At 44.4% G+C, this 16,955-nt stretch overlaps 1 protein-coding gene across 2 annotated transcripts in view; it reads right to left on the bottom strand.

The window, feature by feature from the left end:
- scube1 (signal peptide, CUB domain, EGF-like 1) overlaps positions 1-16,955 on the bottom strand; it is a 97,247-nt gene that overhangs the window by 59,588 nt on the left and 20,704 nt on the right. For both annotated transcript variants that reach the window (XM_041963639.1, XM_041963638.1), the window contains exon 4: positions 791-925. In XM_041963639.1, the coding sequence (XP_041819573.1) occupies positions 791-925 (135 nt within the window). The remainder of the gene's footprint in view (positions 1-790; positions 926-16,955) is intronic.

Here is a 16,955-nt window from a genome sequence, read left to right on the forward strand (position 1 = left end):
CAGTCTTTACAAAAGCCCCAAATGAAACCAAAATGAAGGTCTGCTTCCACTAGTTGTCTGGAATTCAATAAAGAGCCTCTGTACGCCTTTAGGGTCCTAATAGGCATGGATGGATTACTGAATGGGCTCACTGGGCACAGGCCCAGGGGCCCAAGGGGTCATGGGGGCCCTGATCCAGAGCCTCTGTTTGAAGAGACTATTAACATTTCTTGTTGGAGACTCCAAAAAGACACAAAAAGACACACAAAATGACTACAAAAGACGCGGCTTAGGAAAATGCTTCAACCTGGGTGTCTCGCTAATATGTGAGGGAGGGGGGCTTTTACATGTCGACAAATAACCTGTCTGAAAAAGCACGTTCAACAATCAAGCCTTTCAGTGCATTAAGAACAAACGTCTGCATTGGTCTGTTGTTAACACGTCCAGTGGAAGACAGCGGGATAAAGATCTCTTCCTTCCACCAACTAGAGCACAGCAGCAGCCATCTGTCCATCTCTGTCCAATCACTTTGCAAGAACTGACTCCACATATAATGAAAAAAATGCTTTGCCACATCCTCAAGCCAGTCTAGCAAACTGATCCATTTACCCCAAAACCCACATTTCAGACAATGTAATGCCTGTGTGTTTGCTAAATATTGAGCAATGAGCATCAAGTAGCTTTATATAACCCTGAAATAAAGCTCGAAATGTTCTCTTTGCTCCTCTCAAGTGATTCATTTTCAGAAACAGGAAGAAAACAACTGACACGCTCTCACAGTACTCTCTTTCTCTCTCTGCTCCAGTCTTACCATCAGAGCGGTGGATGCAAGTATGCTGGTTGTCGCTGAGGAAGAAGCCCTCGGTGCACTGACACTCGTAGCTCCCCATGGTGTTGACGCACACTTGCTGGCATCCGCCGTTGTTGTCCAGACACTCGTCCACATCTGTTTGGATGGAGGGACGGAGGGGGAGGGAGATAAAGGAGAGCGGGAGAGATAAAGTCAGCCGTGGCAGCACGCTGGAATAGCAGCTAATTACGCTTCATAAACAAACATGTGTCAGTGAAGGTTTATGTGCCGGGAAATGCCTGATGAGAGGGATGACACCAGAGTCAGGAATGTGAGGGCCACGCGCGCACACACACACACGCACACATACACACACACAGCACAGAGAGGGCAGACAGGGCGACCCGACAGGCGTCTGATCCTGGCAACGTAGGTGGCTGATTCAAACTCCTGGCACTGGGTGGCAACAGGGGTCCGACAACGTGAGCATCCACAGTGTGCGCGAGTGTGTTATGTTCACGTAGTGGTACATGAGTGTGTTTATAGGGCCCCACTGTGCCACTGAAAGGCCAGTAAATTTCCAATGGGGCATTTTGATGGGGCTGAAGTGAACTGCAAACATGTAACACCCTTGACTGACTTTAACAGGGATCAAACAGGGCTTCCCGTGTGTGTGTGTGTGTGTGTCTGTGTGTGTGTGTGTGTGTGTGTGTGTGTATGCAGTGTCTGACCAGGATGACTTTGCATTGTGATTAGTCTGTGGTTCTGAGGTTGACCTAGCAGCCAGTGCAGACAGGTTACACAAACATAGACATGTGTGGGGAGGAGAGAGAGACAAGACAGACAGAAACAAGGACAAAATCTTCAGTGAGACACCGGGGGGACCAACAGGAGCCTTACTGTACGTGTCTGCTCAGAAGGACCACGGTCAGGGATGAGGTGATAAAGCTGCTGTGACTGTGTTAGCCCTTCATCCATCACCAAATACATCCAGTACTGTCATACTCTATGTCAAAATCCACACTGGACCGTGCCCTATCTCCACCTGTGAGAGAGCTCGCTGTGCTCCCTTCTTTCATAGCAGGCCTGAGAGCTTGAGAAAGACTTGATATTTTCTCACCTTCACACACTGGGCTCAACAATATAAAGTCCAGCGACAGGTAGAAAACCACAGTTTGCAGGATATCAGTAACACTATCCCTGGAGAGGAGGAGGTACGGAGAGGGGATGCAGTTGGTGTTGAGGGCAACAGGCCAGCCAAGGAGAGAAGCATGGAGCAGAAAGCTAGAGTTAAGTGGCCGAGGGCTAATGATAGCAAAGAGTGGGAGGCAGTTGATAGAGATTTATCAGTCATATTAAGCAGGCTTAGAGGAGATGTAGTGGAGAAATTGGATAAAATTGGAGATGTGATCTACTCCTATGGTCGAGAGAGATTTGGGGTGCTTGTCAAAAGGAAAGGCGAGAGGGTGCAGGTCGGCAAGTCTAGGCGGCAAAGAGAAATAGAGAAGTTAGTAAAGGAAAGGAGGCAGTTAAGAAAGCAGTGGAGGAAGGCGACAGAAGAAGAAAGGGAGGGAATTAAGGTGTTGCAGGAGGAACTGAGAAGCAGGTTAGCAGTACTCAGAAGGGCAGAACACCTTAGGGAGAAGAGAAAGAAGAAGGAACGTGCAAGGTCAGCATTTTTTAGGAACCCCTTTAATTTTGTGAAAGGCTTGTTTAATCAAGAAAAAGGAGGGCAACTTAAGGCAACGAAATCAGAGATTGAACAGTATTTGAAGTCGACGTATTCAGATTCAAAGGAGAATAGGAACATAGGTCTTCCACCTGACATGCCACCATTAGGGGAAGTGGAGCAGGAGATGGATGTGAGCCCACCTAGGTGGAGAGAAGTGGTGGAGGTGGTTAGGCGTGCAAAGGCTTCTTCGGCCCCAGGGCCTAATGGAGTCCCCTACCGTGTCTATAAGAGTGCACCTGGCATCTTAAGGACACTATGGAGATACCTGAGAATAGTTTGGGAGAAACAAAGTATTCCAAGAGCATGGCGCAGGGCAGGAGGTGTCTTCATCCCTAAGGAGAAGGAGTCATCGGACCTTAGCCAGTTTCGGATGATTTCTCTCCTAAATGTTGAGGGAAAGATTTTCTTTAGTATCGTAGCACAGAGGCTGGCTAAATACTTAGAAAGGAATGGTATGATAGATACGACAGTGCAAAAAGCAGGGATACCAGGATTTGCGGGATGCTTAGAGCATACTAGCATGATTTGGCATCAGATTCAGACAGCTAAGAGGGAGAAAAGAGACTTGAATGTTGTATTTTTAGATCTGGCTAATGCGTTTGGGTCAGTGCCACATAACCTTATTTGGAGTTCCTTTGACTACTTTAAAGTGCCGGAGATAGTTGTTAACTTGGTGAAAGCATATTTCCAAGACATCAGACTGTGTGCAAGTATCGCAGAGCTCACAACAGGCTGGCAAAGATTGGAGGTTGGTATTATGGCAGGATGTACAGTGTCCCCGCTAGCTTTCACAATGGCTATGGAGGTAATTATTAGGGCTTCCAAGTGGGTCGTAGGTGGAGAGAGACGGCAGAATGGAATGCGTCTTCCACCAATTAGGGCTTATATGGATGATATGACACTGCTAACTTCAACAGTGCCATGTACAAGGAGGTTGTTAGATAAAGTCAATCAGAATCTCAAGTGGGCTAGTATGAAGATTAAGCCTAGTAAGTCAAGGAGTATTTCAATATACAGAGGGAAAGTAAGTGATAGAAAGTTTGCTATAGATGGTGAGGAAATCCCAACAATTAGGGAGAAATCAGTTAAGAGTCTAGGACGGTGGTACAATGTGGACCTGAATGATGTTGAACAGGTTGTGCAATTTAGAAAGGATGTTGCAGAAGGGCTGGAGAGAATAGATAAATCAGGGCTCCCAGGAAAACTGAGGTTGTGGTGCTTGCAGTTTGGCTTGTATCCTAGGTTAATGTGGCCAATGTCAGTATATGAAGTCCCATTATCTGTAGCAGAGAGAATGGAAAGGCTAGTTAGCTCTTATATTAGAAAATGGTTGGGTGCTCCCAGGTGCTTAAGCAATGTAGCTTTGTATGGGAAAGGAATGCTTCAGCTGCCAGTATCCAGTCTAACAGAGGAGTTTAAATGCACTAAGGTTAGGACAGAACTTTTACTATCTGGGAGTAAGGACATGTTAGTTAGCAATGTGGTTCCGAATCCTTCTGGGGGGAGGAAATGGAACCCAAGGGCAGCAGTGCAGGAGGCAGAGGCAGCTCTTAGGCATGCAGAAATAGTAGGAAATGTTCAATTTGGCCGGGGAGGCTTGGGGCTTGGCCCAGGCAAACCAGTGTGGAATAAAGCAGGTCTAAAGGAGAAAAGAAAGCTTGTAGTGGAACAGGTGCGTAGGCAGGAGGAGTTGTTAAGAGGGGCAAAAGCAGTTGGTCAAGCCAAACAGGGACAATGGTTGAATTGGGAAGGTGTTGAGAAGAGGAAACTTAGTTGGAGGGACCTGTGGAATATGGAGGAAGGCCGTATTAAATTTCTGATAGGGGCGACATACGATGTGTTGCCAACCCCGCAGAACCTAAGTCTCTGGGTACAGGGCGATCAATCGTGCCCACTCTGCTCAGGTACAGCAAGTTTAAAGCACATTTTGTCAGGTTGTAGAATTAGCTTATCACAAGGCCGGTATACATGGCGGCATAATCAGGTGCTGAGAAGCTTAGCCGCAGGCATTGAGGAGAGAAGGAAGCAGGTGAATTCTGGAAGTTCTAGAAAGGAGAGGTTAGATGTGCAGTTTGTTCGAGAGGGGGAGAAAAATAGAGCTGCTAAGTCAGGGAGAAAGCAGGGAGGTGGCTGCCTGGTAGGGGCTGATGATTGGCAAATGCAGGTCGATTTGGGAGGACAGCTAGTTGTGCCCCAGGAAATAGTTTATAGTAATCTGAGGCCAGACATTGTCTTATGGTCCATGAGTAAAAAGACTGTGTATTTTATTGAGTTAACAGTCCCTTGGGAAAATTCAGTGGAGGCAGCTTATGAAAGGAAGAAGACTAAGTATGCAGATTTAAAGACAGAATCTGAGCAGAGGGGATGGAAGACCAGGGTCTGTCCGGTTGAAGTGGGGTGTAGAGGTTTTGTTGCAGGGTCAGCTGTTTCACTGTTGAGGGAGCTGGGAGTGCATGGGCAAAATTTAAGAAAGACAGTGAGGGAGATGTCAGATGAGGCTGCTAGGTCTAGTCAGTGGATATGGATCAGGAGAAATAATAGTAGTTGGGGGGTGAAATAGGGACAGTGGGGGGGCAGGCAGAGGACATGCATGCCTAACCCGGCAAGAGAAGAGGTTAAAGTCTGAACAAGACACCTCTCCTCTGCTCTGCTTTCCCCGCCCCATCTTCTCGTTCTGCCAATAGGAAGAGAACCAGGAAGTTTAGATAAGGTGGGGGTGTGGCCAGCTAGAGTCTCTCTTTGGGACCATGCGGCCTGTTCAGGTGAGTTTGCGTGGTAAGACACAGAGTTGGCTTGTTTTTTGATCTTTTTGGTTGTTTTCCTGTTTTGTCTGCTTCTTGAAGGAAATGTTAGGGTTTGTTTTCCTGCTCTGTTTGCTTTTTGAAGGAAATGGTAGGGTTTGCTGCTTCTTGAAGGAAATGTTAGAAGAGGCTGTTAAATCTAGTCTGTGGTTTAGGCCTCCACCTTCAGCACCTTCTAAATTTTCCACCCCCTACCCGAACAAGGGTCTGTATCCAATCCCTACTTTCATCTTTTGACTCTACCTCTTTATTTTCTATCCCCTACCCGAACCAGGGTTTGTATTCCCACCCCGCTTTTTCTTGGTGCAGTTGGTGAGAGGCAGGGGTAGATGATGGTAGTGTGGCAATCGGCAGTTACATGTGGCATCTAGGCCTGTGGTAGCATTGTAGCAGCTAACAATAGCTAAAGCGGTGAGAGTATGATAGTATCTTATCAGTTAGTATTGGTAGCTAGCAATTAACATTAACAGTATAGGTGAATCTAGCGTTATTGTCTTCTTCTGTTCCTCTTAGCAGGTAGCGGTTAGCACATAACATTAGCTAAATGGTAGCATCGGAACAGTATTGTCTTCTTCTGTTCTTCCTAGCGGTTAGCAGTAGCATTAGCAATAGTTAAATGGTAGCATCGGTACTGGCCACTACCTGGAGCATCTCTGGGTCAGTTGAACGTGGCGGTGCTGTTTGGATTGTGTAGGAGCAGTGTGAACTGGCACTAGGGGGGGTGACTCTGGGACGCCGGAGTTCACTGCCTAACCTCCTGGAGGTGTAGTGGGACTAAGTAGGCGAAACACTGTTGAAGGGAGGTTTCCACCTGATGACCCCCAGAGACGTGTTAGGAATCACTGCTCTTTGGCAGGTATAGAGGCAGATTAGAGCTCCAAGGTTCTTCACTGAGAATGAATCCTCTTTTTGAGCACAAGTATCTTGTGTTTAAATTAACTTGGTTTTGCTCCTATTCCCGCCTCATATGTGAGGAGTTCCTCTACAGTTGACCCCTGGTTTACCTTCAACAGTCTGTGCTTTGAAGGGTTGCTGCTAGAGCTGCAGATCAGTGAATGACAAACAGCACCCACTGTGTCTCTGTTTTGGTCTCCATTTGTCTCCTTCTATCCCTTTCTCCACATATGCGTCCACGGAGCTTTATATTTCACTAATCATCAGTATGAAAGGCGGAAATCATCAGGTGGTGTACTCCTCTCTTTCCGACATCTTTTTGCGTTTTGAGTTGAATTCTGCACGATTCAAAAGTGCCTCTTTGGTATTAAATCGACAAGTCTTCCACATTAAGCTACAAAATCTGTCATTTGTCCAAGTGTTTTCTGACCTGCCCCTAGCAGCAGGATGACATCATTTGTCTGTGCCTTCAAAAACTGCAAACAAATCAGTGATGAGGTCTAAATCAGTTTCATGATGTGACAAGAGTATGGTTAAGTTTTGATTCAATTTAGGCACAAAATGAACTTGATTAGTTTAGGGAGGGACGATGTTTTGGTTAAAATAAGTACTTAGCTTCGAGAACGTCGCGGTTTGGGTTCAAATTATGGGCAAAAGACACCTGTGTTGACTGTCTGAATCAAGAAACAAACGGTGGTGTCCTGTGTTTAAGTCCACCGTCTTGTTGACTCATCCATCCACCCTGGCCTCCACTCTTCATGGACTTTGTCACATGACTTCCTCCTTTGGTGACGTAATTACTACAGCCACTAGAGGGCTCTGCCACTCAATCGTAAAGAAACGGAAACGTTGCATTAATTAAACTGCAGCACTCCATGCAGCTTTTATGCTCTACTGACACGAACAAGTCAGGTTTGTGTGACATGTGGCCAAAAAACTCAAATACAGTTGGTCCGTCTTTATCTGACGCTCTGTCCCCATGTGTCGCTCTGCCTGGGTCCTCTTTAGCTCTTAACACTTCTCCACTGGCACAGTGAGGTTTTCATTTGCGGCTTCACCTGGAAACTCATTTCTCCACTTTTAGAAGGTGGGGGTGGGCTTGTTAAACCCCTGCAGAGTGGACAGAGCCTTTAAGAGCCTTGTTAACAGCGTAAGGAGAGAGAGGCAATACTTAACTATCATGTTTACCCGAGTGGGAGAAAGGAGGTGGAGGGAGGCAGGAGAGGAGGAAAACACCATTCTTTTGCTCTTAATCTACGCTCAGTTTCCAGCATTAAGGATGGAGCCTCTTCTTCCATCTGCTCCATCTTCTCCTGCATGCCTCGCACTGTTTGGAGCGATGCAGCTGCAACACCCGCCGGACAGCAACATGGCAAGATGCTCTTCCCATTCTCACCTCTTCCCCTCCACTTTCTCGCTCTTCTCACGTCTGTCCACTGAAGCCCCAACGTGGATTGAAAGAGAAAGGAGATCAGCTCCGAGGGGACCTTAAAAAGCCAGGAACAAAGCATGCGCCGGCACTGATGTTCCCTCAGCTCCAGAGCCGGAGGCTGAGGAAGAGAGGCCAAGACACAGAAGATGGAAGGAGACAGCAGAGATGAACAGACACTGCCGTCCACCGTGCAGCTCTAAGAGCCTCTGCCAACACCTGCCAACTATCCTTTCATTGAATGAGGTCTGCCTCTGGACCACCTGCTACCACCCTTTGAACAACACAACTGCACAACTCTCACACTTGGTTGATGCTTCGAATGTGCCGTGGCATCCAGCATGCTGTCTGAGGACTTGCAGTCCCACTTCTAGACTGAAAGCTGTAGTCATTTGGGGGTCGCCGCGAGAGTTCATTTAAATCTACAAGCATGATTAACTCTATGAGCAGTCAGGGGTTCAAGCAGAACTGCCCACAAATCCGATGGCTGATGATCTGAGCTGCATGGCCGTCATTTTCTGCCACTGAATGTGCACTGGAACTCGAGCTTTATGCTGACTCTATTCTGTCCAGGACCCATACACCCACAGAGCTCCAGGTCCTGAACCTCACTTCCGAACACGGTTTCAGGCAAATCTTGTGGTTTAGCGGACGTCCTTAATATGATGGATGCATTTAATTTTCAGGCTGGAGGGGGAGAGAGAGAGAGAGAGAGAGAGAGAGAGAGAGAGAGAGAGAGAGAGAGAGAGAAAAGATGCAGCCATCTTCAAGTCTAATTGATCTCTGCCAACATTTCTGCATAAACTCAGGCCGCGGGGCCATTTTTCGAGTTTCAACCCAAGCCCCTCTGTTTTGTTTGATTGTGCTTGTGTAAACTTGTGTAAACTTTTGTTTAGACACGTCGAGGATGTGCTTGACACATCAGAGGGGGGATATGACAAGAAGAAGGGGGAGGCAGAGCAAGTGAGGTGAAGAGGAGGGGGGGAAGGAAGAGAGATGAGGATAGAGGGTGAAGGGGAAAAAAGACTTAGTTAGGATTCAAATGCTGCATATTTAGAATTTTTGAAATCAGCATTTAATAGCTCGAATGCAGGGGATTTTATTATACAAAACGGAGCTACGCAGGTGTATTCAGGGGGTTTTCATCCTTCATTTGAAGATTTTGATAAAGGTTGCTGTATGTTTTCACTTCATTGTTCCATTTCTGCTCTGTGGGGCTTACTATAACAGGTTATCTCAAACATCTGCACAAACCTCTCTAGAAGATTTAATCATGAGGCAGCATGGAAAGGCACAAGAACAAAAAAGCTCCAAAAGCTGTGGAGATGACTTGGCACCCGGCACTTTTTTGGTATTGCCTTGGTGTTAAAAGGTGGACTGAAAACACTGCAGACCTCTGATTGGTCAGAGAGAATCATCACACTGTGGCGTGGATCAACCAGAGTCAGTGTTCTTCTGGGCACCTGACGATTTAAAAACCGTCCTTTCATTTGTCTCACTGAGACTGGTGAAGCCTCATCATTTTAGCTTCAGCTGATCTTTAGAACTTTAAGAGATGGGGATGGGTGTCACATGAGATGACATGGCTTAACATCATATTGTCTGTGTCTTGTCATGTTTGTGTCTCTGTCCTGCTTTGTAATCAAGCATTTTGTAATTATAGAAACAAATTTTTGGTCCCTTATTCTAAAACAAATCAAACGGCTCTCATAAATGTTGACCCCCCCTCTGTCTTGTCTCCTGCCTCCTGTCTGCTACATGTTGGAACTCTGTGTGACACACAGTTGACTCCCCGCTGCGCAGCCACCTCTCAGATCTCGCCGTGGAATGAAAAGGACGCGTCGGAAGGAAAATAAACTCCTGCGAGCGCACCAGACCTTCACAGAGGGCACCGACACATTGAGCCCAGCTGTGTCCACGCCAAAGCCAAATAAATAAAGTCAAAATCAAAAGGAAGAAAGGAGCCGAACAGGACCGCTCTTTAATCAGAGTACAATTAGGCAATCTTAAATCAATTAGTGCCCTAACTTGTTGACACAGTGCATCTGGGAGATGATGGAGTGACTTCCTGCACGCGCACGCAAGCTGATTTCTTTTTCTTTTTTTCAACACTCTGCAATTTTCCCAAGTGTAGTTTGTCATCCGAGGCTCATTCGGAACACCACAAGGTTCTGAGGTTTCTCAATATCATGCTTTGGGTCTATTAAAAGCCACAGAGCCTTTATTGTTTTTCACAGGCAGGCCCAAAGCGTGCGAGAAAATGACATAAATTGAGTGTGAACTTTGATGGAGAAACAAACAAGTTGGACAAAAAATGTTTTCAATGGAGCTGTCGCACTTTGATGGTGACTTTATGCTGCAGTTTACTCCAAATACATTTAAGAGGCCTGAAGTGTTACACCAAAGCTCCGCACTGAGCTTCAGTGTTTAGTATCTGCAGCCTCTGCAGGGACATGACCCCAACAGTCTACTGAAACAAATGTCTTCTGAAGACGGTGGCTGGTCATGTCAGAAAGCAGAGGGGTTCCACTTAGCAGGAGCTACATCTCTACCAGTCGTTGAAGACATGTGATTTTAATTTACGGCATCTTTGAACTCATCGCAGCTGACTCGAGCCACAGCTCTGACGTACGACAGCCCGAGTCACACGAGAGCCGAGACGCTTCCTGTCTGTGGATGTACGCAGGCTGCCAGAATTAATTGTGTGTATGCATGTATAAATGGGATGAGAGATGGAGTGTGTGTGTGTGTGATTGTGCGGCGCAGAGCGTGCCCTCATTCACACAGTAAATCTCGTGCTGAATGAGACACTTGAGAGTGAGACATTATAACAAACACTGAGGTCCTCGGTGACGGGCAGCGTGAAGACGAAGGTTGGAGCCGAGCTTAAACTGCGGTTTGACAATAGGCCGACATGTCAGTCTCTCAGAGTTCTGTTTATATGGTTACCATGCATCACAGGGCACTATTTACCTCCGCAGTTAGCGATGACAGTAAACATAAAGCATCAGAGGGGCTGGTGACAATACAGCATCCGTGAGTCAATACACAGGAACGCATTACGGCATCTGCAGAGTCGTATATCTTCTCAAAGTGGGCTTAATACAGACTGATCCTACATGACATGCATCAGACTTCAAATACAGCCTGATCCTCTGCCTGGAACATTATTATTATTATCATCATTATTGCTATTACTGTTATTGGGAAATGGGAATTGCAAGTATTTTGTCCCAAAATTAAATAAACCACATTTGCAAAAACAGACGTCCTGCTTGCATCAGAGCAGGCCACACGATACAGGCTCTTATTAAAACTATGAATCATCTCAACACCTCTGCTTACAAACAGGCTGGTTTTGTCTCTTTTTGAAATATCGACTGTCTGGGGTTCTTTTTTTTCTTCTTCAATGAACGCACAGCAAGCTGAAACCATGCAGGGAGTCAGCTTTCGCTGGGTACAAAATCAACTAAGCAAGCAATCAATTATCAAAAATAAATCTTGATCTCCCTTATCTCCTGTAAGAGCAATGCATTATTTATTATCAACAAGACAATATATCTGTACCGCTCTGAAGGAAAGGCTCCCAGTTTGCCTGAGTACGTCATATTATCTTGCATCACTTTCGGAGATGTTGGCAAGGTCAAGCAACAAGCCACATCTTAAGTGTGTGTGAGACAGATTTAGGAGAAAAGCTGCTCTGCCTGTCAGAGGTTTCAGACGCAGCCCAGACCCATCACTCTGTCTAAATTGAGATCCAACATCCAAAGACAACCCATCAAGTTTTCTCCTCTGAGGCTCGGGTGCTGCCTGATGGGGGGATTTTCCTGCAACATTCAATATCGAGATGCTGCTACAATTGTATTCATTCATCGGCTTGTGCGAGCCTGAGGCCTCCTGTTGCTGGCAGTACTATGAAACATTATTGGCATAGTGTAAGCTGATGACAACCAGTGGTAGTATTGGTAAGATCTGGTGCTAAAAGCCTCTACTCTCAATCTGCCTCCCTCTGTGGTGGTGCCTGTATTGGAGACCTGCCCTCTGCCTGTATTTCTTATTCTGATGTGTTTACAAACCACAACCAACAAATGCTACTCAATCTTTCACAGTGATGAAGTTAGAAAATACAAGTACTGTTCGCAGGTATTTATACTTTGATTGATCATTTTCTAATACTATACACATCTACGCTACATTTCAGATGGAAATATTTAACTTTTAAATTTTTTTTACCTCTTACTCTTTACAATTGTGTAATTACATTTAATCGTGATTACAGGAATAAGATGAGATTATACATACAAATGATGCATTGCTGCTATATATATATACGCAGCAGTATATAAAGTAGTTATTATCTCACCTCGTTTACACATTTAATGCTTCCATAATAATAATGCTCTTAATGATAACGCTAGCTCCTATACTTTTACTTATGTAAACCTTTGAATATGAGGCTCGGTATGGTACACTTGCTAAACTTTTATCAAAGACAGCCAGAGGTTCTTAAATTAAATCCGATTCCAAAAAAGTTGGGACACTGTGCAAAACATCAATAAAACAGAATGTGATAACGTACCAATCCTTTTTGACATACGCTTCATTGAAAACAGTACAAAGACAATATATTGAATGTTTAACCTTATCAACTTCATTCATTTTAGTAAATATATGCTTATTCTGAATTTGATGCCAGCAACACGTTGCTGCTTATTATAACAGTGACATGACCAGCTGATCACAGAGCAGTGCAGGAGAACTGATCTAATTAGCACTGCTGTGTAAACAGCTGTCAGTACTGCGGAGGACAGTCGATCCTTCACGCTCTACATTAGATTAGAAAACTGTTCAGATATTTGCTAAAATAAAGGTAAAGGTGATCACAGGCAGCAGATGTCACTTTACACAATCCCTTTCCCGGAGCACACAGGAAGCTACAAGTAAAAATAATGCAGGACTTGTCGCTGAAAAAATAGAAAAACAAAGCACTTGTTGCTGCAACTCCTGAGGTCAATACTGTTTTTTTATTGGCTAACTCTGCCAACTAGAGGACTATGGTTGGGTTGCACCAACAAGGATTAATCTACAAACCAGGTGAAATTATTGTTTAAATTGAAATAATTTTGCACCAAACATTAAATGTAGTTTGAATTAAGAGAAATGACATGCAAACCTTTTCTTATGGCTCAACTTTTAATCTAGACCTAAATTAGATTTTATTTAACTCAGTTGCACCAAAACTCCAATGTAAAATGCGATTTAGAATTAACTTTAAACTTACACTTTTTAAATGGTTGAGTTTTTGAGATGGATTGCCCAAAACAATCAAGTTTGTCAAATAAAGTGAAGGGACAGACTCAACCCACTTGAGTTTTACGATGCTGGTGAATTTCTGAAATGGAAATTGGAAACTGTTACAGAGCTGAACGGGAAGTTTGGACCAACTGTCAAACATGAAACTGAAAGAAATGTACCACCGACGTTCCCACCCCTGGTGGCTCTGAGATTTCGCTCCACCGGATGTTTGCCGAGGGTGGATGGGGACATGTCATGACAGACTTCTCTGCCGAGCCAACACCGGTGGGCTAACTCTTTAGCTGGCTAGCAAACAATGTCACGTTTTTAAATCCTTTACTGTTTCTTGCTGTTCATTTTTCTTCCTGTCCATTATTATACACCATTAGAAAGCTAAGATTCTCGTGAATCGATTGATGCGAACCACTTCAAGATACAATCTCAACAGGAGGCATAATAAACGCCAGCAGCACACAAACAACCTTAATTGACGCAACATTGAGGCAACTCACTGATTACGTCTCTCAGTCATACACGGATCAATAAAACACCAACAAAAACAGTCTGGTCACATTGACGATCCACTGCTTTAAAAATATTTAGTCCAAAGCATGATAATACTCCACAAAAACGTTTTATCCTTTGAAATTAGCTTGCAATGTGCTCATCTTGCACTTGTCTTCTGTGTTTTCCACCTTTCAACTTCTGGAGGTTCCTCTGGAGTTTCAAATGACACTTTACCTGACCAATCACAGTCTGTCACATGGACCCAGCAACCACAGAAGCCAATAGCTGTATGAGTTGAACAGACTACATGCTCTTCACCCCACCAATGAATTGAGGCGACTGTCAACAAGCCCAGGGAGCTAACTTGTCATTACACACATTAATAGACATTTCTATGGAAGAATCATCCCCATAAACACACTGACTAGTTAGTCTATATCTTTGCTGCTGTTGCCTGGTGAAGGCTGAAAGTGTAGCAAAAACATTCAGTGATCTGTCTGACAAATAGAATAGAAAGTGATGGGAGAAAAGACGAAATAGAAAAGGACACCAGACAGCTATTAAGGTAATTAGATGAAAGTTAGTACAAGGTCAGCAGACAGACAGGAAGAGGAGAACAAATCAAAGACAGGAAAAAGAGAAATAGAGATATAGATAGAGAGGGAGAGAGAGAGAGGGCAGTGAGGCTGTGCTTTAGCAGAGATGTTCCAAATAGAGACATCACATAGACGAAGAACCTCATCACCACTGAGAGAAGAACCGCAGAAAACAGGAGAGAAGATGAGGAGACAGGAGAGGGGAGAGGAAATGAGGAAGGGAGGAGAAGAAGTAAAAAAAAGTCAAAGGGAAGAAAGTAATAATGTGGAAAAAAATAAATGAAGAAAGAGACAAAAGTGAAGAAGAGGAGGGGAAAGAAATAAAGAAGAAGTGGAAGAATGGAAAAAAAATGATGGAGGAAAGAAAAGCATGGATGGATAAAAGGGTTAAAGGAGGAAGGAAAAAAGAAGGACAAGAGGGGAAGGAATGAGAAAAAGGAAGAACAAAGTTAAATGAAGACTCAAAGGAAGGAGAAAGAAAGGGAAGTTGTAAAGAAGCTAAAAGAAAGGAAAAGAAGAGTCACAGAGCATTTACTGGTTTTGTTTGTGATCACACAGATCTTACATCTGATTTCACCCTTTACTGCCTCGTTTGAACTCAGTAACCCACTCGTAATTAGCAGAGGTTCATTAAGGCCGCATCCAGTCAACATCCAATAAAGCAAGTCTCTGGGTTCAAGTCGGACGTGGGCTGGCTTCCTCTCGCCAGGCCATAAAGAGCAGGTGATGACAGTTCTCACATGACTCAGTTGGTATCGTTTGAATTAGCGGCACAAACACGTGCGGTGAAATCCCACTAACCTTACCAGTTAACCACAACACATAAAACGACACAGCAGCAAACCATTGAGCTGACGGCTGCCGACAGTCACAGCCCTTTCACAGACAAGCCAGCAGGAAACAAACAACACGAAAACACTGTCAGGCACGATTACAGTGGCACCTGCCTCCAGCTCACTGCTCCGCTGTGGAAAACTGTCATTTTCCCAAGCACATATCTGTTTCTTTAACCACCAGCGTCTCATTTTCAGAGCTGCTGCCATCATGTCTCCCAATGTGATCACATCTCACACACCAGATTCATTGTGTGAAACTGCATAAGGTTAAGTAGCATGGGAAAAAACTCAAACTGCGCTTCATTTAATGACCACTAGGTGCTGTCTTAAAAAAGGAAACCCAACTTTAAGGAAGTGAACAAGAAACCCCATAACTTTTCTACAGAAGTGTTTTTTCCACCAAGACAAGTTGCTAATTTGAGTTGGTCTTGAGTATTTCTTGGTGGTAATTGCAGACACATAGGCTTAAAGGATAGATTCACAGTTTTTCAGGTTGTCTTAAAGCAACAGTCCAGTGCCGGTATCTGTAAAACAGTCTCTGCTTGCTGTAATAATTCCTCCTGTTCATACCGACCAATCAGAGATAGCCTGCAGATGTGTTTCAAATGGAAGAAAATTGGGACATTATCTACACTGAAAAGACCATTCCAAAGTTTAACCAAAGCTAATTTAAGGTGTGATCTAAGAGAATTTTGGAAAAAACTAACTGAGACTGACTTAGCTTCAGATGAATTTCAGCGTGTATATAAACTGTGATTTTGTCCCTCTGAACTTACAGTGGAAGCCTGCTCAGAAGGAGTCTCTCAGCAGCTCGTATGAACAGGGGGAATGATTAGAACAGTTTCAAAGCACATCTGAGCTGTTTTAAGGCAGATGTGAAGAAACCTGAAGCTATGCTTTATATAGTGTGCGCTAGGTCTTTCTTGTCGTGATTGACGGGCATCATCCAGCCGTCGTGGCTGACATGTGCTTGTCAAACCTCAGCTCTAGCTCCAAGGTGCCTTTCAAAGGATCGATGATTCAGTTCATGTAGAATTGGCCAGTGAAAACTAATATGAAACTTATACGAGCATTTCATCCCTTATAATCAGTTGCATTGCTGAGTGAGCTACTCCACGGCTCAGCTTTCATGACACACTCTATTAACTGGATTTACAGAACCAAAAACCAGGGAGTAGCTCTTCACCTATCGACTTAGACCTGCATTATGTAAAATTAGCCAGGGGGCAAAATGCTATGATAATGGATATGCATGGTGGCAAAAGCTAAGAAAATAAACTTCATGTGCAGAGCAGCTTTGGGTCAGTCAGTCAGTCAATCATCATAAAGCCTAATGTGTGTTTGCATAAATGCTGCTAAGCTAAAAGCTGAAAACAAAGATGTAGTAGCTGGCTAATATTTGCAGTGTTTGGTAATCGAGTTGTGATGAAAAAAAAAGTTTGCATCAACTTTGTGACAGTTTAACTTCTGTAAAACATAACTTTATTAGTACGGCCAAACTTTACTCATCCAGCGGAAACCGCAGAGGCCAGTTGGAACCTCAGCAAGGGCATCGCTCTTTTAGCAGTGTTTTCATTTGACACCTTTGCTCATGTTTGTGCATGGAGGAAAATTTGAATTCTGATGGCGCAGCGTCTTTAACTCTGCTTTATTTCAGCTGCCTGAAAGTCATTCCTGTGAGGTGAATCCACAACTCAGCAGCCGCTCGGCTCTGCTGGCCGCTGCTATTAGCACTCAATCTCTCACTCAAGAGAATGAGCTACAACACTCACAAATGCCAAAACAGATCCCACCAAAGACACACGGGCATCCAAAAATCACAAGTTTTGTCTTGTTATTCTAGGTTTCTGATTTTATTTAGCTCTCGTCAGTCAGCAGCGGAGGACTGATAGGATGAAATGTGTTTGAGCACATCCTTGCAGCGCTACGTGGAGCTCGGGACAGAAAAAACATTAGTCTGGCTGACACTAAGTCAATAACGCAGCGCTGGGGCTAAATGGGCTGGATCTGTCAGTAATAAAGCACAGCCAGATCTCTGTTGGAGAACTCTTCAACCCCGACCGCCGTCCCAACAGGACGGAGAGACAAGCACAAAA

Source organism: Chelmon rostratus, chromosome 22, assembly GCF_017976325.1.
Source record: "Chelmon rostratus isolate fCheRos1 chromosome 22, fCheRos1.pri, whole genome shotgun sequence".
Taxonomy (NCBI): Eukaryota; Metazoa; Chordata; class Actinopteri; order Chaetodontiformes; family Chaetodontidae; genus Chelmon; species Chelmon rostratus.